General features: G+C 42.4%; 2 protein-coding genes across 2 annotated transcripts; one reads left to right on the forward strand and one right to left on the reverse strand.

Annotated features, from left to right (window-relative positions):
• The first annotated feature begins 129 nt into the window (after positions 1 to 129).
• On the forward strand, positions 130 to 3,320 carry LOC307260524 (interferon regulatory factor 2-binding protein 1-like). Its single transcript, XM_080040788.1, has 2 exons — positions 130 to 2,170; positions 3,183 to 3,320. Exon 1 carries the CDS (start codon positions 349 to 351, stop codon positions 2,140 to 2,142), a length of 1,794 nt encoding a protein of 597 aa, XP_079896914.1. The 5' UTR covers positions 130 to 348; the 3' UTR covers positions 2,143 to 2,170; positions 3,183 to 3,320.
• Positions 3,120 to 14,680, reverse strand: micu2 (mitochondrial calcium uptake 2). Its single transcript, XM_080040789.1, has 12 exons — positions 14,460 to 14,680; positions 13,750 to 13,888; positions 13,055 to 13,086; positions 12,867 to 12,942; positions 12,494 to 12,541; positions 11,603 to 11,685; positions 10,902 to 10,955; positions 10,676 to 10,773; positions 6,686 to 6,857; positions 6,504 to 6,612; positions 6,252 to 6,409; positions 3,120 to 5,621 (listed from the first exon to the last, which is right to left on the reverse strand). Exons 1-12 carry the CDS (start codon positions 14,652 to 14,654, stop codon positions 5,520 to 5,522), a joined length of 1,266 nt encoding a protein of 421 aa, XP_079896915.1. The 5' UTR covers positions 14,655 to 14,680; the 3' UTR covers positions 3,120 to 5,519.
• Positions 14,681 to 21,146: the final 6,466 nt, after the last annotated feature.

A 21,146-nucleotide genomic window follows, 5' to 3' on the forward strand; every position in this document is an offset into this window, starting at 1 on the left:
GCCTAGGCCTACTCCAATATTTACAGAACGAGAGGAAAAGAAAATCACTACAACTCCCAGAGCGCACTGGGGCCTCCGCCGCGTAGGTGTTTCCGGTGTCTTATGACATTTTACTTCCTTCCACACAGACCGACGCGAACAAATCGAGAAAAGGAGACGTTGCTAACTTTTAAATGCCGTCGTCAACGGTCGCGTTTAGGGCTTAGATTTCGTTTAATTTCCATCGTAAAATGCGCGCCGTTTGGCGAGTGCTGTCTAGGGATTGAAGCGTTGTTGAAAAAAACCGTAGAGCGTAACGTGTAGGCCTCCCGAAGAAGAAAGTTTGGTCGAGGGGCCTTGATAAACAACATGTCCTCCGCCTCGCAGTCTTCCTCCAGACGGCAATGGTGCTACCTCTGCGATCTGCCGAAGATGCCCTGGGCCATGCTGTGGGAGTTCAGTGAGGCAGTGTGCCGCGGATGTGTCAACTACGACGGCGCGGACAGAATAGAGCTGCTCATTGAGACCGCCAGGCAACTTAAGAGCACGCACGGGGTTTTAGACGGCAGGTCCCCCGGTCCACAGCAGGGGAAGCCCAGCTCGGCCGGGCCCATTGAAGCGGGGCGGCAGCAGCATGGAGAGCGGATAGAGAGGGGGAGGGGTGAGTATGGGGTGTCTTCTTCTCGCCTCCCCAATGGCCTGCACAGAGCTGAAGATGTGGCCTTGTCAGAGGGCAGCAGGCAGAGCCCAAACACTCGTCGGGCTATAGTTGGGGCAGTTCCTACTAGTCTCCATGGCACCATATCCCATGCATTGATAGCTCAGGGTTTAGTACCGGCCCCTCATGGGCTTCTTAGCCAATTAGCAGGCTCCAGGGCAGGAGCTATTGCGGTTTCTGCTGGCCCCATAATGGGTGACGCTGGCAGAAGACAGGCTGTATCCCTGGGCGTGGGAGCTAGCACCTCCACTCTGGTGGGCATAGACCCTGCGCTGTGGAGGAACAATGAGGTGATGGCCGAACTGAACGAGGTGGCTCGCAGCAGGGTGGAGGGCTGGCCCAACCGCCCCAAAGGGGTACGGGAGGTACTGATGGCTCTCAGCAGCTGTGTGCCCTTTAATGTGCGTTTCAGGAAAGACCATAACCTGATGGGTCGCGTTCTGGCCTTTGATGCCAGCCCCACTCCAGAGTTTGAGTTGAAGGTGTTTGTGGAGTATCCAGCCGGCTGTGGGATGATCTTCTCAGGAGTCCCAGACCTGGTCAGGCAGATGTTCCGCGACTCGGCCAAAGACGCAGGCAAAGCAGTGAACTCTGGGCTGCGCTACGTGGAGTACGAGAAGAGGCAAGGGACGGGCGACTGGCGCGGGCTGTCGGAGCTGCTGAACGATGGCGTGCGTATGTTCAAAGAGCCACCCATCCCAGAGGTCCTGCCTCAGCCCGATGCAGGGCTGCCTATCATAACTACCGCTGGACGCACCGTACAGGGGAAGGGCACGGCTCGGCGCCGCAAGCCTTCTCCGGGCTCTGAAAACGGAGAGAGCGACAGCAGGCCAGATCACCCATCCAGAGAACCCTGGCCCAGAGGCGCTTACTCGGGCATGGAACCCCTCCCTGGCATGGCCGCCCCCCAAGAGGGCCCACCGCGTTTACACAGCCAGCCCTCGCCCATCTCGGCGCTCATGGGAGTGGCAGACAGTCTGAGCTCCAGCCAGATGGCCAGGGAAAGTCCTGGCATGTCCTCGGCTCACTCCTCCTCAGCCGGGCGTCCCACCAGCAGCAGCAGCCCGTCCACAGCCTCCACCTCGGTGTCCCAGGCGTCCGCGGGCCAGGGTCTAAGCGTGTCGGGGCTGAGTGCAAACACCAGTGTCACCGGGGAGTCTACGAGTGGCGCCCAGGGCACTCTGCTCTGCTGCACCCTCTGCAGAGAGCGCCTGGAGGACACGCACTTTGTCCAGTGTCCCTCCGTCCCCCATCACAAGTTCTGCTTCCCCTGCACCCGAGGGTTCATCCGCAGCCAAGGGGGCGGCGGCGAGGTGTACTGCCCCAGCGGAGAGCGCTGTCCCCTGGCCGGCTCCTCCGTGCCCTGGGCCTTCATGCAGGGAGAGATCTCCACCATCCTGGCCGGGGACGGAGACGTGACTGTCAAGAAGGAGAGCGACCCTTGACGACTCCATCCTATCGTCATGGTGAATGGTGAGATGGCAGCTGTCCTCAGAGGGATTATTAGGGGGCTTTGTAATCAGCTTTAAAGGTGGAGTCAGCGATTCTAGAGAACACTTTAGTCAAAACACATTTTGTCAAAAATTGGTGACTATCTGACCATCTACTGCATGTCTATACTGTGTGTGCTCTGGAAAAGTTCTGGTGTTAATACACAGCCTAGGCTCTGTAAACAAAAGTGGTCAACCATAGCTAGCGACAGGCCTGTTTACAGATCCTAAACTGTATATTAACACCAGTTTTTTTTGCGGACAGGTAGGGGATCGTGAGTTTTAAAATTCACTGATTTTTACAAATGATTTAAACTACAACAAGCGTACTTCAGAGTCACTCGAGTGTGGTTAGATTATTCTGCTATTAGAAGAATAGCTATACTTTGTTTGTCTGAGTTACTGTGAAAAGAGACAGAATAAATTATGGATTTAAAAAATCTTAACTATAATTTCAATTTGTATTCACAATGCTTAGTATTATTATAGAAGTGACCTACACAGGCTCCTGTAGGCTAACTGCCTTTTGGTGGCAGCACCCTGTTGGATAAGGCAGGCTCAATGTCATAATGGCTGTAGAGCAACATGACAGGAATAAGCAGTGTAAATATTATCTAATCTTTTATTTTACTTGCTATAAAAAGCATTTCTAACTTTAGCTCATCGGCATGTAAATACTGTATATGTCAAGTTGCTTGTGAGAAATACTTTCCCCACCTTGTGTTGTTTACAGTTCATTACACAGGCTGCAGTAGAACACACACTGAGTCATATCTCCTCTGCAAGTCAGTTCAAAACACATTGCAACATCAAATTACTGAATAAAAATAAAGACAGGAAAGTTCAAAATCTGAAAACTGATACCAGAAAAAAAAACCATCCCAAATCCCTGTAATCCCAGACCTAGGGGGTTCTAGCTATTAGTACGATGATGCTGGCAAACTAAAATGATTTTATTATATACACTTACACATGCCTTTCTTCTATTTCCACAGTGGATACAACACTTTGAAAGCACTTCCCTATCATGTCAAGCAGAGGTCCACTTTGGCTGCAGTTCATCATGTGTGCCTCTGAGAGCAGAAGAACTCTGAACCCCAGCTACAAAAACACCTGTCAAGTAAAGACTCACTATGGAGAAGAGGGACATGTCCGCGTGTCAGGGCCAGGCTCCCCTGTAAAGGCTGGCCTGCTACATCACGACCAAGTCTCTCTCTCTCTCCCTTTGTCCAGCGCAGCAGAGGCCTCGTTTTCAAAAGCCCAGGATAGAAAGCACATGCTTGTTTTTAAGAACGACAATCTATTTTGTCTTTCATTTGTGTTTTGTTATATACGTTGCATACAGTCCTATACAGATGAATGACAGCGATATTGATAAGATGGGTTTGACAGAATCATACAATTCTCCGAAAAACAAATGAATGTTCAAAATGTGGCAAAACCATTGGGTCCTTAAATGCCAAGGATTGAAAAAAAAAAATGTAATCCCACAATATGTCTCTTAGGTAATCTCTCCTTATATTGTATGTCAGAAATGTGAATTTACTTTCAATATGGCTATGTAATTTCTATTTTTGATACAATACAAATTTCTATGTATTTGTTTATAGTGATAAGAAGACCAAAGATGGCTTCATGCTCAATGTAATTTTATTGTATTGTAGCTGTGTATGCTGTATTCACTGATAATCTTGGCGTCAGTCACTAATTTGTCATTTTATCACACACGTATGCTTGTTTTGTCTATTTACTTTTTGGAATAATATGTATGGTAAGATAATTAGCACCACAATCTTCAATGGTTAACCTACATACTCATGTGATCTTAACGGGTCAATTCTACAATAAATTACAAAATAGCCCTTAGTTATAGCTGCTTTATTCTGTGAACCGCAAATGTGCAGCACATTGTTGAGACTGGCATTGTTATAAAACTTTATTTGATTTTGACCATAAAGCACTTAAAAGGTGTCAATATGCACAGCATTAGCATTGAACCCTCAAACCACAGATAACCAACCACCCAAGTTAAAAAAAGGTACTAAATTATATTTTAGTGATCAGCCATTCTGAATATAAAATGTATGACTTGATTAAGCAGAAACGGTGCACACTGCACCAAACATTACAAAAATATTGTAAACACAACAAACCCACACTCCTTTAGCTAATACCAGACAAAACATTGTTGATCTGTAAACACATGTACACAAATTAGTGGTGCGAATCCTAGGTTTCTTTACACGTGGTTACATTCAATGGAGTGCATAGACTACGGGGTGAAATAGGAAACATGGTGCTTCCTGTATGTGAACAAATGGGTAGCACATCTATCCAAAATTATTTTTGGATAGATAAATGAGCTGACACAAAGTCACTCAAAGTGTTCCACCAGGGCGTCTGTTCAGATAAAAAAAAGTGAAATTCTCATGTGTTACTTTGGTGCCCCTACAGTAGAAAAAAGTAAAAATGTTGTCCTAAGGTCAAACCAGAGGGGAAAATGCTCATTGTAAGACCTTAGGGAAAGTGTTGAAGTCCCATTAGCTGTCAGGTAAAATAAACTGGTTTGATTAAAGATTTAAAGGGATAGTTCAGTATTTTTAAATTGTGGTTGTATGAGGTACTTAGGCATAGTTAATGTTATCTTATTGATATGGAGATCAGTGCAGTCACTGTAAGAAGTTATGGGAAGATCTCGCTGTAGCAGGAATCAGCTTTGTACTGTTGTAGACAGGGCCACAAGAAAAACTTGTTTTCTTCGTGTATCTAATTCCCGAATTGAGATTTTTAACAGCTTTAGTATCCGACAGTCATTTCTTTTTGTGTTCCTGCGTCTCTTGAATAATCCGCTGTAGCTCAGAGTCGAGCGGCTAATTGGCAAAGTTATACAAAAAATAAACAGCTGTCTGCCGGCAAACTAAAGATGTGGGAAAAATCTCAGTTTAGCCTACAATTGAACAGATAATTAAGTTTAAGGTTAGCATTTATATATGCGGAGGAAAACAAAACGTTTTCTCCTGGCTCTGTCTGCAACAGTACAAGGCTGACTTATGCTACAGCGTCATATCCTTTAAACTCCTTATAAGTGACTGCACTGATTGCCATCTCCATAAGGTAATAGACGAACTATGCGTAAGTACCCCAAACAACCCCGGTTCAAAAATACTGATCTACAACTTTAAGCTCTTTGAAAACCAAAAGGGCAGGGACGGTTTCCCCCCTGCACACACCACTGGTTACATTTACATTACAATATTGTTCACACTTATGGTAAGATACCGAGGTGAGCAGTGGTATAAGTGATCATCCTTGTCCTGGAACATGGTGGTGGTTCACAGGGGGGACCCAGTGTCCCCAAGGGCCTCCTGAGCTCCCTTCAGCGTCTCTCTCTTCACACACTTCCAGTAGCCAGAGAAGCCGCTCTGATGCTGCACCTAAAGAGCACATCAAGTTTTCAACTAGTAAGATTCATTTTTTTTTTGTATTCATGCAAATACAATAGTTTGTAATTCTAAAATACAAAATACATAAATGTTGACATTTTATAAATGAAACTCCAATCTTAAGTCGGTTAAACGTTTTTTTCTCTTATCTTAATCAGCAGTCAATTTGATGACTTCACTTACAGTAAGTGACCTGTTCAAGGAATAGTAAGGCATTTTGGGAAATACACTTCACGTATATTGTTACTTTTCATTACGGTTAGAGGTGCTGGGGGGATAATTTTTTTCTCCTTGCGACAGAGCCAGGCTAACTGTTGCCCGTTTTTATGCCAAGCTAAGCAGCTGCTGGCTGGTAACAAGCTTAACATCTACATGAAATTCAACAGGAAAGCAAGTGAGCCTATTTTTCCCCAAACTTCCTATGCCACTATCCCCTTAGAAGGTGGTGTCAGCCATTCTGGAGAATGCTTTTTGTCAAAATCAGTAAATACCTCCTCACGATCTGCTAAAAAGAAGTGATTTGATTACAAGCATTATCCAGAAACAGAGACTTCACCTTTAAGATGGATGGTTTTGCAGCTACTAAAACACAATGGAAAAGGTGGAGATGGATGGACTCACCCTCAGACCTCGCAGGACTCTGTCTTTCATCACAGCAATGAATTCCTTATGGCTCAGACAGTTGTCTCCGTCCATATCAAAGAGTTTAAACACAGTATCCAGCACGTTCTCAGACAGGTCGTGGCCCGTGGCGATCTTCACAGCGCGCTTAAACTGGGCTGAAGTGAGAGGAAAGGAAGAATGTTGTCATCTAGGTACATAATGTTTGAAGGACCCATTCAGATTGTAATCCATAGAGGTTGTTGTTGTTACCCATTCCAACAGGGCGGTGAGTTCCTGAGACCATTTTCATTGAAAAGGCAAAATCCTCCAGATTGTTGGTGAAGAGACAGAACACCTTGAACTCGTCGAATGTGATACTCTGTAAGAGAACATTTGTCAGTTAAGAGCGTTTGATTCAACACTAAAGGAGCGTGGGAGGCAGCTCCATTCACCTGGCCAGCAGGGATCTTCTTCCTCATGTTTTCCCAGTAGACTTCGTTGTCTTCTTCATTGGTGTAGTGTAGCAGCCACTCAGCAAAGTCTTCTCTCCGCATGGTGTCCATCCCTCTGGAGAACTGCAGGAACTCCATCTCATGGACTTCAGCCTGCAGGTCCTCCATGAACCTGACCAACACAAGTGGTTTACTACACTTCTGAAGCTCTGAAAACAAAGAGTGGCAAAAGCACCTACACACTTCATCTGAGAATGAAGACGAATTTGGATTCAAATCAAAAGGAAAAAAGTCAAGAAATTGGATGATAAGTGATTATGGAGAAAGGCCTGCTGTCAAAATCACTTTGTCATAATCAGTCAATATCTCCTCACTATCTCGTCCATGAAAAATCTTGTCTTAATACACAGCCTTGGCTCCGTAAACTGATATGTAAACATGTGGGCCCACCGTTGCTAGAAACCTGCCCGTTTACATCATAGGCTATTTAGTAATAGTACTGGATTTTTTTCAGTGCACACAGTACGGACAGGTTGCGGATCATGAGGAGACATTCACTGATTTTGTCAAAAAAGTGATTTTGATTACAAACCCTTTCGAGAATTGCTGAACCCACCTTAAAATCACAAAAGGTAAAAAAAAATATATATATATATACACTCAACAAAAATATAAACGCAACAGTTTTGTTTTTGCTCCCATTTTTCATGAGATGGACTTAAAGATCTAAAATTCATTCCAGATACACAATATTACCATTTCTCTCAAACATTGTTCACACATCTGTCTAAATGTGTGATAGTGAGCACTTCTGCTTTGCTGAGATAATCCATCCCACCTCACAGGTGTGCCACATCAAGATGCTGATCTGACATCATGATTAGTGCACAGGTGTGCCTTAGACTGTCCACAATAAAAGGCCACTCTGAAATGTGAATTTTTTTGCTTTATTGGGGGTCTGGGGACTCAGAACCAGTCAGTATCTGGTGTGACCACCATTTGCCTCATGCAGTGCAACACATCTTCTTCGCATAGAGTTCCTGTGGAATGTTGGTCCACTCCTCTTCAATGGCTGTGCGAAGTTGCTGGATATTAGTGGGAAGTGGTGCACGCTGTCGTATACGCGGGTCAAGCACATCCCAAACATGCTCAATGGGTGACATGTCCGGTGAGTATGCTGGCCATGCAAGAACTGGGACATTTTCAGCTTCCAAGAATTGTGTACAGATCCTTGCAACATGGGGCCGTGCATTATCTTGCTGAAACGTGAGGTGATGTTCATGGATGTATGGCACAACAATGGGCCTCAGGATCTCATCACGGTATCTCTGCATTCAAAATGCCATCAATAAAATGCATGTGTTCTTCGTCCATAACAGATGCCTGCCCATACCATAACCCCACCACCACGGGCCACTCGATCCACAACATTGACATCAGCAAAGCGCTCACCCACACGACGCCACACACGCTGTCTGCCATCTGCCCTGAACAATGTAAACCGAGATTCATCCGTGAAGAGAACACCTCTCCAACGTGCCAGACGCCATCGAATGTGAGCATTTGCCCACTCAAGTCTGTTACGGCGACGAGCTGGAGTCAGGTCAAGACCCCGATGAGGACGACGAGCATGCAGTTGAGCTTCCCTGAGACGGTTTCTGACAGTTTGTGCAGAAATTGTTTGGTTATGCAAACCAATTGTTTCAGCAGCTGTCTCAGTGGCTGGTCTCAGACGATCTTGGAGGTGAACCTGCTGGATGTGGAGGTCCTGGGCTGGTGTGGTTACACGTGGTCTGCGGTTGTGAGGCCGGTTGGATGTACTGCCATATTCTCTGAAACGCCTTTGGAGACGGCTTATGGTGGAGAAATGAACATTCAATGCACGAGCAACAGATCTGGTTGACATTCCTGCTGTCAGCATGCCAATTGTACGCTCCCTCAATGCTTGTGGCATCTGTGGCATTTTGCTATGAGACAAAACTGCACATTTCAGGGTGGCCTTTTATTGTGGACAGTCTAAGGCACACCTGTGCACTAATCATGATGTCAGATCAGCATCTTGATGTGGCACACCTGTGAGGTGGGATGGATTATCTCAGCAAAGCAGAAGTGCTCACTATCACACATTTAGACAGATTTGTGAACAATGTTTGAGAGAAATGGTAATATTGTGTATCTGGAATGAATTTTAGATCTTTAAGTCCATCTCATGAAAAATGGGAGCAAAAACAAAAGTGTTGCGTTTATATTTTTGTTGAGTGTATATATATATATATATATATATATTAGTGGTGGGCCGTTATCGGCGTTAACGTGCTGCGTTAACGCAAAACTCTTATCGGCGATAAAAAAAATATCGCCGTTAATCTCTTATTCCACCTCCTGTTCGGCTCAGGGGAGATGGTTCCCTCCAGGGCCGATGGCTGTTCGCCGTCAGGGTGAACCCCCTTCCGTGTGTTCTCTGGACGGGTAATAATAGCCGGGGCCGTTGTTGACACTTGAGGAGCCTTTATTGCAGGAGCGAAGCTTCTCTCACACACCCGCCGCTCTCTCTCTCCATCACTTGCCCACGACACACACCACCTGGCTGCAGGATCGCTAATGTAACACTCAGCGCCAAACCCCCTTCACAAATCTGTCTATTCAATGTTTACTTATGAATGTATCCATGTACGTAACTCTGACATGTACATAACTTAATTTATTGTTAATAATATGGTCTGTTTATAAATTCGGCATATGATTAAAGCATCTAAAAGCCCGTAATCATGTTAAACGTTTACTGTTTTTAAGTTATTAATGCCACTCGCTCCCGCAGATACACAGCAGAGGGAGGTCTTATATTCAGCCATTGCTAAAGGGAGTGTTGTATTATGGAACGGCCGCTGTGGTACGAAATTCCAGTCTCAACAATGTTTCCTACACGCAATTATAACTCTAGCGTCTACAGCCCGTTGTTTTCATGTAGTGTAACTTGTGTAATGTGTTACATTATTCAGCTGTTGCCGTGATGTCGGCTAACGCTGATGCTAATGATAACTAGCTCTCCGTCGCACAATAGACTGTGTAGGTTGGTGTTGCAGCCAGCTGTTAGGGGAAGCGCTGTCCCACAGGTAAGAGCCATGGACCTATAAAGCCTGTCCAATATTCACTCTAGTCCAGCTTCTTGAAAAGTTTATAAGGACTTTATTATTTATGTAAAAATAATATTTAATGTTTCACTTGAAGCACAAAATTAATGGCTTTATTTTCTGTTATAGCCTATACCCAACAAATTCGTTTTTTCGTTTTTTTAAGCACAAAAAACAGTGCAATGTTGTGATTTTTAGCCTTATATCTGATTAAATTGTTAGAATATTATTTGTTCGCAATAATTAGACACTCGTTCTGATGACGAAATGAAAGCCACCTGGCTTGAGAAACACGTTCTCAAAGACTTACTTTGAGTCATTATTTAGGGAGCACACACATATTATGAATGAATTCAAATGAGCCATTTTAATCTAGATTAATCTAGATTAATTCCAAAATTCAATGAGATTAATCTAGATTAAAAAAATTAATCTATGCCCACCTCTAATATATATATATATATATATATATATATGAAAAGAGGAAGCACTAAGGCTTTCTTCTGGCACACAAGCACCTAGCCAAGGATAGTTAAAAAGACATTTAATAGTAAGGGCATACTGTATCTCTCTTTGTTATCTCCTTAAGAAAATGTAAACTCTCTTAAACCTTCAGCATATTTTATCTGACATGTTACTTACTATCTGTAATACTTTTCTATTCCTCCATAATTTAGGAAATACATATCAAATAATGCATTATTCTTAAATTGCGACAACTGACCACAGAGCTGTCCCTAATAAGTCTGACAAAAACTAAAAGTCAAACTACATGTTTTTTACATTACCCAAATGTAGATGGATACAGGCCCTATGTGATCAGTGGAGGCAGCAGATGTGTCTGTGTGTGACGTGTTACCTGCGGAACTCCTGAAACTGCAACTTGTTTTCTCCTTTCTTCCCAAAGAAGTAAGCCTGCAGGGTTGTGTTCACACTGTCTCCTTCTTCAGCTGGTCTCTGTAAACATCCAGGGGAATTTAAAACAATGTGGTGAATAGTTGCTACTACAACTACTACTGTTAGTGATGTTAAAAAGAGGCCAAAGGCATGCTGAGCTGTCCTTTAAAGGAAATGTAAACACCCACCTCTGTGCTGTCTGTCTGAACTCTCCGTTTACTTTTTCCAATGATTTTCTTCAGCTTCAGAAGCAAAAAAGAAAGAGAAGAACAATTAAAAAAAACAGAAACTAAATGATTTCCTGCATTCAGTTTTTAGGGAATTTCACAATTTAAACAACTATCCTTCTGCTCTGACCTATCACGGAAATGAACACTGGTCAAAGTGATTCGACCTTCAACTCAATCACACACACAACAGACACTGGAGCAGATGATGTTCCATGCACTTCTACTCTTTTATTGAATGCTTAGCAGGCCAACATGCAGTCTCCTAGCTTAGGCCTGATTTAAAGTGAACACACTAAGGTCCCCTCCTGTTAGCACACACAGGACATGTCTGGTTGGAACAGACACAAATATGTCAAGTGACGCCAAATCATTGGACTAAAATGAGAGGCAGACTCAGAGATGCAAACACATTTCAAATGAAAAAAAGACTAAGGTAGCTAGCAGTGCAGCTCTCCCTCACCTTCACACGGTGCCATGGTCCATACTTACAACTGCGCTGGCATCAGTGCTTGAGGCAGCATTAAAGGTGGCAGTTATGTTAATTTAGTACACATTTTAACAAACAGAATCACAATTATCTCCGTACAATGTGTCCTCCCTTGATAAAAGTGGTTAATACAATATTAAAAAAAAAAAACTTGCTACATCAGAGGTCTTACCTTGAGAAATTCCTTTTTGTCCACCTGCTCATTGCCGTCAACATCAAGCATTTTGAAAGCTATGTGAAATCCTGTGCCTGGCTCTGCAAAAGCAATGCAATGTTATTTAAGCCATAGCTGAGTATTTCAGAAAAAAGTCACATACACTTGGTTAGTAGGTCAAAGTAGCATTTCTCAGAACAGCCTGGGAAAGTGGGTTGAGAAATAGAAACACAAATCAGGTCAACAGCTGATAAATTATCCAGCTCTGCTGAGGTGTGCAGGTGTGCGAAGCTCGACAGAACCAAGGGAAATATTCGTACTGAAGAAAAACCAAAGACTTACAGGGATAGTTTATTTATTTTTGAAGTGGGGTTGTATGAGGTACTTATGCATAGTAAGTCTGTTACCTCGCGCTTGCTGGTGAGATGCAGCATATCACTCCGCCAATCAGCTGTTCTACTCAGAGCTATGGGAGTTGGCGTAGGGATAAATGACCAAATTATGCTTGAAAAAAAAGAGCAAAAATAAAAATCGGCTGTCCGGTGGCAAACTAAAGCAGTGAAAAAAATTCTACATTTAGTGTAAAATTTTAGGGATATTTCTTTTTGAGTTAAGCTTTATATATGTGGCGAAAAAACACGTTTTCTACTGGTCCCCTCTGCAACAGTACAAAGCTGACTTCTGCTACAGCAACGACTCACCCAAACTCCTTATAGTGATAGCCCTGATCACAATCTCCATAAGTTAACAGACTAATTATGCAAAAGTAACACAACCAAACTTAAAAAGAAAATCCTTTCAAATGAAATCACTAAATAATAGGCCAGTCCATTCAGCACATATGACTAAGAGCAGGGGGTAAACCTGGTACAGCCCAGCATCTCACTCACAGTCTGGGAATCTACTTACTGGTCAGGATAGTCAGCAGGAATAGATACTCTGTGTAGGATATCAAACCTGCAGGACACAGGGATATGGATTACATTTTGGCGATAAAATAACCAGCAAATATATTGACTGACTTTGAAAAAACAACATAATATGAATACACACATGAATACAGACATGAATCAAATAGATAAAGTTCAAAGCATTCTAGGCAGGATATTCCTCAAAAAACACAATACCGACAGGTAGAAGATTGTGAGGAGATATAAATTGATTTTGATAAAAAGTGATTTGTCATCAAACATTCTCCAGCCTTAAGGGAATATCCTGCAGTGCAGAGTATGCATGATCTGGACACAGCACATCACATCTCCAGTCCAGTGTGAAGACTTACCATTGTCTCCTAAGCTTCTGAACAGCTCATTACCAGCCTGAGCTTTAGAGGCAGCCGCCAACATTTGGTCAAGTTCCTGCAAAGACACCAATGGGAAACAGAATAAGACACAGGATTGATGACTATGCACTGAATGTGCAGTTATTATAAACTAACTTATTGACACAGTGCGGTGTTGTAAAACATACCTCGGTTGTTAAATTTTTCTTATGCAGCTTTCCTACATGAGAAGAAACAAGACAAGACCACAACACACTGAGAACAAACAAATACATATTATGAATGCATTATTAACGCAGACTGGTTTTACCCATCTGAATGTCTGCAGCATTCTTTATCCATCCACTGTGCTTCACTCAAAACGATGTGCAACACATTCAATTGATACTGTTTTTTTAAATAATTACCTTATAAAGAATTAACTAATTGAACTCTAACCGCTTAGCGGTGGTTAGGGATAAATCAGGTATCAGTGGACATAATGGCTACCTGAATTTTAAAAGCTATTTTGTTCAAAATGCTCCAATCATAGGTCTATATAAATCATGTAAAAAACATACAAGAGTTTTATGAACTTGGTAATATTTAATGGACACGAACTGCAACTACCAGCACAGCCATGCAGCTGAGTTGAGATATATTGGGCAAAATACATGGTTGACATATTTTTCATACTCATCAAATCATTGAAAGAGACCTCATAAGAACCTGTAGGGAAGAATATAAATGTTTTCTGTTTTTTCTGTTTGTTTGTTGTTTTCACTTGTTTTTATTCAGCTTTTCCTTTCATTTGTCACCCAGAAACCTGTAGAGTCACTTGCTTAGCCTGACACTGTCGGTAGATGGAGCCTATAAACTGAGTGGACATGAGTGTGCAGCTTACGGTCCACATTCTCCAGCATGACAGAGAAGAGGAAGTCCCTGGGGGTCATGTAGGGCTCGTCTTCATACACCATCGAGGCAAACTGGATGAAACGGACCTTCCTCGCAGAACGCTGCTGGGGCACAACAGCTTCGGCTGCCTGAAACATCACATTAATATCACTGTAAGACAAGGCTGTATTTATAATAATAAAACTATGCTCAAAATGTTTCCCCCAATATATTGGTATAGAAAATATAAATAAAGAAATACATTTATATGCTACAACAGGCATGCAGCATCCAACTAAATAGTCATTAACCAACATAGACACTTACTACTGTAACACCATACCAGTAATTACATTTCACTAGAGACAGAATAGAAGCATGAACTTAATTAGGATAAAATAAAATAAAAAAGGGGGCCTATCAGTTTTCCAATTTGGATTTTCTTTCAAGACGACCCTCCTTCGATGCGTGTGTGTGCGTGTGTCGGTGAGTGACAGCTGGGGGGGCGTACGTTAATGCTGATGCCATATCATACCGAACTCTTGGCTGAATATTTACGCCCTTTGTGTAAACATTAAGATAGCTACATACGTCGCTATTACTTAGCCTAACATTTAACAACATGTGACGCTTCAGTACATCCATTTATATGTGCTTTGCGGTCGGTTTTGGACGATAGAAACTTTCAGCAGCTCGGTGTTATGGCTACTCAGTACTCACTTTTTCTTCTTCCGCGAGAACGGCAAATGGCAGAGTCCTGTTGTTAGCATGATAGTAATAACAGATAAGACCGGTTCCGACAACAGAGCCCAAAACCCCAGAGCCGACAGCACGACGCGGCGCTAAACTTTGGAGAGACCGAGAGCTCCTCAGAGCATTCCTGAAGACAGCGGCGACCCTTCCCCAACTGGCCATTTTCACACACAGCTACGCTTGCAAGTTGCGAAAGTTCATAGGCTTCCGTAGCTGCGTACTACTGTTGTAGGCTACTGGCAGCAGCTGGACCAAAGGTCAATTGTCCCCCTCTAGCGGTAATTTTGTGTTGTTTGGTTTATTTGGAATTTAATTCTTGTTAATTACATAATTAATAGTCAAATTAAGGGTTACAGAATAACTTATTCAGTTGTACTTTTTACTAATAAGAAATTGTGTTAATAAATCAAATGAGAAAAAAGAATCAAGTGAGGGAAATGATGTTATAGAAATAAAGTGAAGCCAGGACCTATTGAGGGTTCACTTCTTATGCTTACACGTTTGAAACATCTTATAGAATGATATTCAAATTATGAATTTGACTCTAATCTTAACGTATTTAATGTTTGTAGGCTATTATTGATTATTATTTTGTACTGTCCATTGGACAAATTGTATTTTCATGGTTTGTTAACATTGTTTTTGAAACTTTTGTGCCTATGAAGCCATTTGAATTGAATGGATGTTATGTTGATATGATATACTATTGATACTATGATATATTTCTATAGGCCTTTATTATAATGGAAATTAAATATATAGGTTAGAAATCTGTTTGTCAACTCATTCCCATGCACAACCCTTTTGGACCATTCAAGTACTAAACAAATGGAACAACTGTCTAACTGGTGGTGTCTTGAGGTTGTCAAAAAGTGACAGGAAAGACACAAAAGGTTGGAATATCCTGTCCCGGTGTGCTCACTCTCACCTGAAGGGTGTGTGAGGAGGCTGTATTTGCTTTCTGTTAAAAACATATCCAAAACAGTTTTAAGGCTTCTTTGCCTGCATGAATCTGGAATTAACTAATACACCCGTGTTGTTCTGTTTCTATAATGAAATGATTATTGAAACATTTAGATTAGATCTAGAAATGATTTATGTCCTAGTTATAAAAATTGTCCCAGATCTAATAGGTATTTAATTTTTTTTCTCGGATAGGTAGTTCAGAGATGATAATAAGTTTTTTTCCATGATTTTTGTAATTTAATTATGAACATACTTACCAACCCTCACAATTTTGACGGGACACTCCCTTATTTCACTATCCTCTCCCATGTTCCTCCTCAAAATTTACGATTTAATGAACTTGTTATTTTCATTATTTTGAAGTCACCAGAATTCTGGAAACAATGTCTTTAAAGCAATTTTTTCTGGATGGGAATCCCCAGACCCCCGCTTTGGTTTTATAAATCTTTCTATTTTCTAAGTCTCAAGGTTGGCAAGTATGATTATGAATCATCTTTGCATTGGTTATAATGCATATCACATGCCATTTTTTCAGGTTTGCGATGACCACCCCATTTCTAGGTCTGTACCCCACCCTGGCCACCACAGCGTTTTTCACATGCATAAAAATGCGAGACGCTCTTGGTGTAGACATTGGGTTTGGTCTAGAATATGCTAATAAATTAAACATCATACTAGTACAGATTATAATACATTTTGTTTGAAGGATGAATTATTGTATTATGTACTTCAATTTGCTTTGAAAGTTCATGCTCCTTTTGGGACGGATCATTTTCAATTGACTTAGCCTATTTGGTTTCCTTCATCAGTATGTGGTTGTGTCTGACACTTTTCTTGTTGTAGCATGTAAGGAACATTGTAGCCTCTAGTGGCTGCTACGATTAGGAATGATACTTGTCCAGTTATTTTTAGGTACTATATATAACTTTAAGAGGATACTTTGAGGTCAGCTCAACAGAGGAGGAGAGATGACCAAGCTCTGAATGAAACAAACACACAATCAACCAATCTATAACTAGCTCTACGTATAACTAGTTGTGTTGCTGCTTTACTTTGAATTTATAAGCTCACATACAATACATGTTTATTTTAAAATGATGATCAACTTTGTTATTCATGCTGGCAACATGAAACAGTCTTCAAAAACAAAAACTATTTTCAGCAATGTGAAGACTGCAGTTCATAATTTAATAAGATTTAGTTTTTAAATGACAAATTCCCTTTTTAATGTCACATGAAATGTAGGGATGGGAATCGAGACCCGGTTCCTCTTCAGAACCGGTGCCGAGTCAACCAATTCCTTGGAATCGTTAACATGCCTGCTTAACGATTCCGCTTATCGGTTCTGCTCGTTGCAAATGTGTCATGACTTGACACCCCATGCTTGACACTCACGCTGCGTTGTTTTGGTTCAGAATGCAGCAAACATGGCGTTGAGACAGAATCTCTCTAAATGTTGGTTGTTTTTCACTTGATAAGACGACAATACGGCCACTTGCAACAATTGTAAAGTTTCCATTTCGTCAAATGACACGCGCACGAGTGCAAGCGAGCAGACGCCGATCCTGACGGTTAAACGTTTAAATGTCCGCAGTCCGGTCTACACTTAAACTTCATAAAGACGATCTCTGCCCATACAAAAAGCACCGACTTGGATAACTTGATGGAGCGATCGATGTGCAAAAACCATCTGGCACATGTGTCTGATGACGGGCCGTTATATTAATAATAAACAGCGGGCGGGCTTATAAAAAAGGAGGAGAGATAAAAAGGCGAGAGCCTTTTTTTTCCCCTCCCGTCAGCTGTTCCAATGCGCCCTTCATGCACTGTGGTTGAGACGAACCCAAAACAACACACAGCGGAACACGGCGGTCCGGTGAGAAGGAAACAGTAGCCTACACTAAAGTTAAACAAGAAACTTTGTAACTACACACTTAAAATAACGATCTCTGCCCATACAAAAAAAGACTTTGATAACTTGAGGAGCGACCGATGTGCAAATGTGTCTGATGACGGGCCATTATATTAATAATAAACAGCGCGCTGCACATTAGAACAGCATGTACATAAAATATCTCGTATCCTTCCTGAGAGGGCATACATGATATTTTTTCTGCGAACAAATGGTTAATTTGCCAAAGTTGATAGTTGGTCTTATCTTTACAGAAGACTTCTTTGTATTTTTTTCAATGTCAGTTGAATTTTGTTTCAAGTTGAATGCAAACAAGCACAGTTAATTTTCCAAAAGGCACAAGCTCTTCCTTGACTGTTTTCAGTCTGTGTTTTTAGTTTTTAGGGAACATAATGGCATTTGGGCTTAAAAAGGCAAACTTTTTTTTTGTCCGGACCAATTAATGTGAAAATTGACAATTTACTAAAGTACTCTTGATAATCTTTGCACACACTAGACACACTTCTGATCAGATATTTAACCAGGTTAATACAAATAAACAAATTTGTACTTATTTTCTCACTCAAAGAGTATCGATAAGAGAATCGATAAGGAATCGGATCGATAAGCAGAATCGGAATCAGAATCGTTAAATTCTTATTAATTCCCATCCCTACTTAAACATGATGAAATATTTAAAATAAGATTTAAAAATTGAAAGGGACCCAAAACAGCTAAATGTAGTTTAAGAAACTGTGAACAAAAACAAGTTTAGTCAACTCAAAGATTCTTACAGCTTACGGACCAATGGAGCATGAACATGTGGCATTTCATTAGAGAGATTCTGTCTCAACGCCATGTTTGCTGCGTTCTGAACCAAAACAACGCAGCGTGAGTGTCAAGTCATGACGCATTTGCAACGAGCGGAACCGATAAGCGGAATCGTTAAGCAGGCATGTTAACGATTCCAAGGAATTGGTTGACTCGGCACCGGTTCTGAAGAGGAACCGGGTCTCGATTCCCATCCCTATATTTAAGTATAAGTAACTCTGAATTGTTCAAGTTAAATAGTGGTAATTACGCTAATGATTTCTTAATAACATACATTTTCTTATTAGAATTTATAGCAAAATGTATCAATCATTTTAATTGGCATGTGACTGCAGATCCGAGCTGGAATTTCCGATGGGTGGCCTGAAGCGGGGTTGTGCTGGGTGTGTCAGGTTGGTCGGCCTGAGCAGTTGAACCGGGGGCAGCAGACCTGAACCAAGGGAAACAAGCGGCCGGCCTGAGAACTGCATCGGGGGAGAGCGTGACCCTCCAGGCCTTAGGCGCCGATCGATGATTCCATCGGCGATTGGCGCAATAGAGTTGCGTTTTTCACATGCATAAAAAAAATATATATATAAACTGAATTTAAACTCAAACAGGCTGTTCATCATCTGATCAAAAGTTTAAGACCATAGCCTTAAAAACTCAAACGCAAACAAAAGTTTCAAAAAAGGACTCCGTAGGCCCACCGTTCTTGTTGATCACCTCAAAGATTTGTTTAGGCATGTTTGATGCAAGTGTTTCCAGGAGGTGGGAGGCTGGTGGGAATGTTGCTCCATGTGCTGATGGCTTCATGTAGGGAATCCATGGTCTGGAACTGGCGTCCGTTTTTGTAGACTTCCCTTGCCATCCTTCCCCAATCATTCTCAATGGGATCTAGATCAGGAGGATGGATCCAAAAGAGCAACGTTATTCTCCTGAAAGAAGGCCTTCGTCAGCTGGGCGATGTGAACTGCAGTGTTGTCCTGTTGAAAGACCCAGCTATCTCCGCACAGACAAGGTCCCTCAGTCAAGAGGGATGCCCACCGCAACATCTCCACATAGCCAGCCGCCGTTTGACGCTCCTGCACAACTTGGAGCACCATTGTTCCATTGAAGAAAAAAGCACCCCAGATCATGATGGAGCCTCCTCTACTGTGCCACGTAGAAAACATCTCTAGTGGGAGCTCCTTGTCATGCCAGTAGCGTTGGAAGCCATCAGGACCTTCTAGGTTAAATGTTTTCTCTTCAGAGAATAAAACTTTCTTCCACCTTTCAATTTCCCGTGTATGGTGCTCCCTTGCAAAGTCAAAACGGGCAAGTTTTTGGCATGGGAGGAGACGTGGTCTTTGAATAGGTTTTTTTCTCTCGCAGATGCCGTCTTATGGATATCGGGATGTACTCAGCATCAGTTAGGGCCTTTATTTGGGTCAAGGAATGGCCTGTGTCTTGCACGTTGCGAGAGGACTTGCTTGTGCAGCTAAACAATCATGCCACGTGCAAAGACAGAAAGCCTTTTTGCCTTCGCCATCAGAAGGTCATGATAGTGTGAATGTCTGACAGAACATGACATGAAAGCCAGATTTTGGCACACATTTTGAGTCTTTAAGGCTATGGTCTTCAACTTTTGATCAGTTGATGAACAGCCTGTTCAAGTTTAAATTTAATTTAAATTCATTTTTTAAAATAAATTGCTTAATTTGTTTTTTGTCTCTTGCTCCTGTTTGCATTTTGAATCTCTACTTACAACTTGGTTACGATCAACCACCGCAAAATGAAAATATTTGCAATTTTCCGCCGATTTTGTTCAGGAGTGTATTACGGCTCAAGAATATTAAGCAGCTCATATTAAGCTGGTGTTCTCGACACAGTACGGCCTCATGTCTTTGCAAATGAAATGGCAACTGTGATACTCTCGCTCTTTTGGAGTTGTGGTTCAGTTTTTGTGGGAAAAAACTGGTCAGGGCTGATGTTTTTGACGAAGCGGGGCTGCCATCAGAAACATTTACGTTGGCACTTGCTTCATGGGGGTCAATGCCGTATTTCTTCTTGAGGTGCCCGGACATGTCAGAAGTAACGGCACTTTTTGAATACTATTTGTGATTTATCGGTTGACCCGTCTTTATTTCGGGAGAGGGGAGAAAATATCCTCGGAAACATCTTGGCTTTTAGGATTAGCCATGCTGCTAATAGCCTAGACATCCAGCTAGCCACAGCAAGCCACCTGCCTATTCTCCAATAGGAGACACATTGGCAGACCACACTTTCAATCTCCCCAGTGACTGCCCGAGTGACTCTTCCCCCGGGCCCCAAAGTTTCCCAGTTGGCCATGGCTGCCATCCTCCTGGCTGTTTCACGGTCAGCTGAGCCAGTCAGCACCAAGCCAGAACCCGAGTTGGCCGAGCTAGCTGAGGCCCAGCCTGAGGTCCAGTCTTTGCCGCCAGTCCAGTCCTGCAGTCTGGCTCAGCAGTTAATTCCAGTCCCACAATCTACTCCTAGCCAGCCCAGTTCTGCCTCAAAGCCCACTCCGATCCCGCAGTTCACTGCACTTGAGTTGTGTCCTGCTCTCCTGGGGCCTGATCCCAGCTCAATTCGCCTTCCATAGGGGGACCGCCCTCTTTCGCCTTCTAGAGGGGGTCAGCTCTCTCAACGTGTTTCCCGAGAGGATCCTCCCTTGTCGTTGCCGGCCTCCAAAAGGGGCTTGCTCTCGCCGCAACCTAGCCCCGAGGCCGTCCGTAAGAGTTCCCTGGCTGCCCGCCTGACACCCCAAGCACTTACCCGGTCCAGTTCTCAGGTTGCCCGTAATAATATGAGACTAAGCACTTTTGTATCTGATTTAGAAGATACAGAACTGATTTGAATGATTTAAAAAAAAAAATTACAACAAAGAATATAAACCTCTCAATTTAATTGACAGCCCTTAAACACAGCAAGGCAACTTATCTAAACGATTCATGTTTTATAAATGTCTAATGTTTACATCAGTA

This window comes from Ammodytes marinus, assembly GCF_949987685.1.
Source record: "Ammodytes marinus genome assembly, chromosome: 14".
Classification (NCBI taxonomy): Eukaryota; Metazoa; Chordata; class Actinopteri; order Uranoscopiformes; family Ammodytidae; genus Ammodytes; species Ammodytes marinus.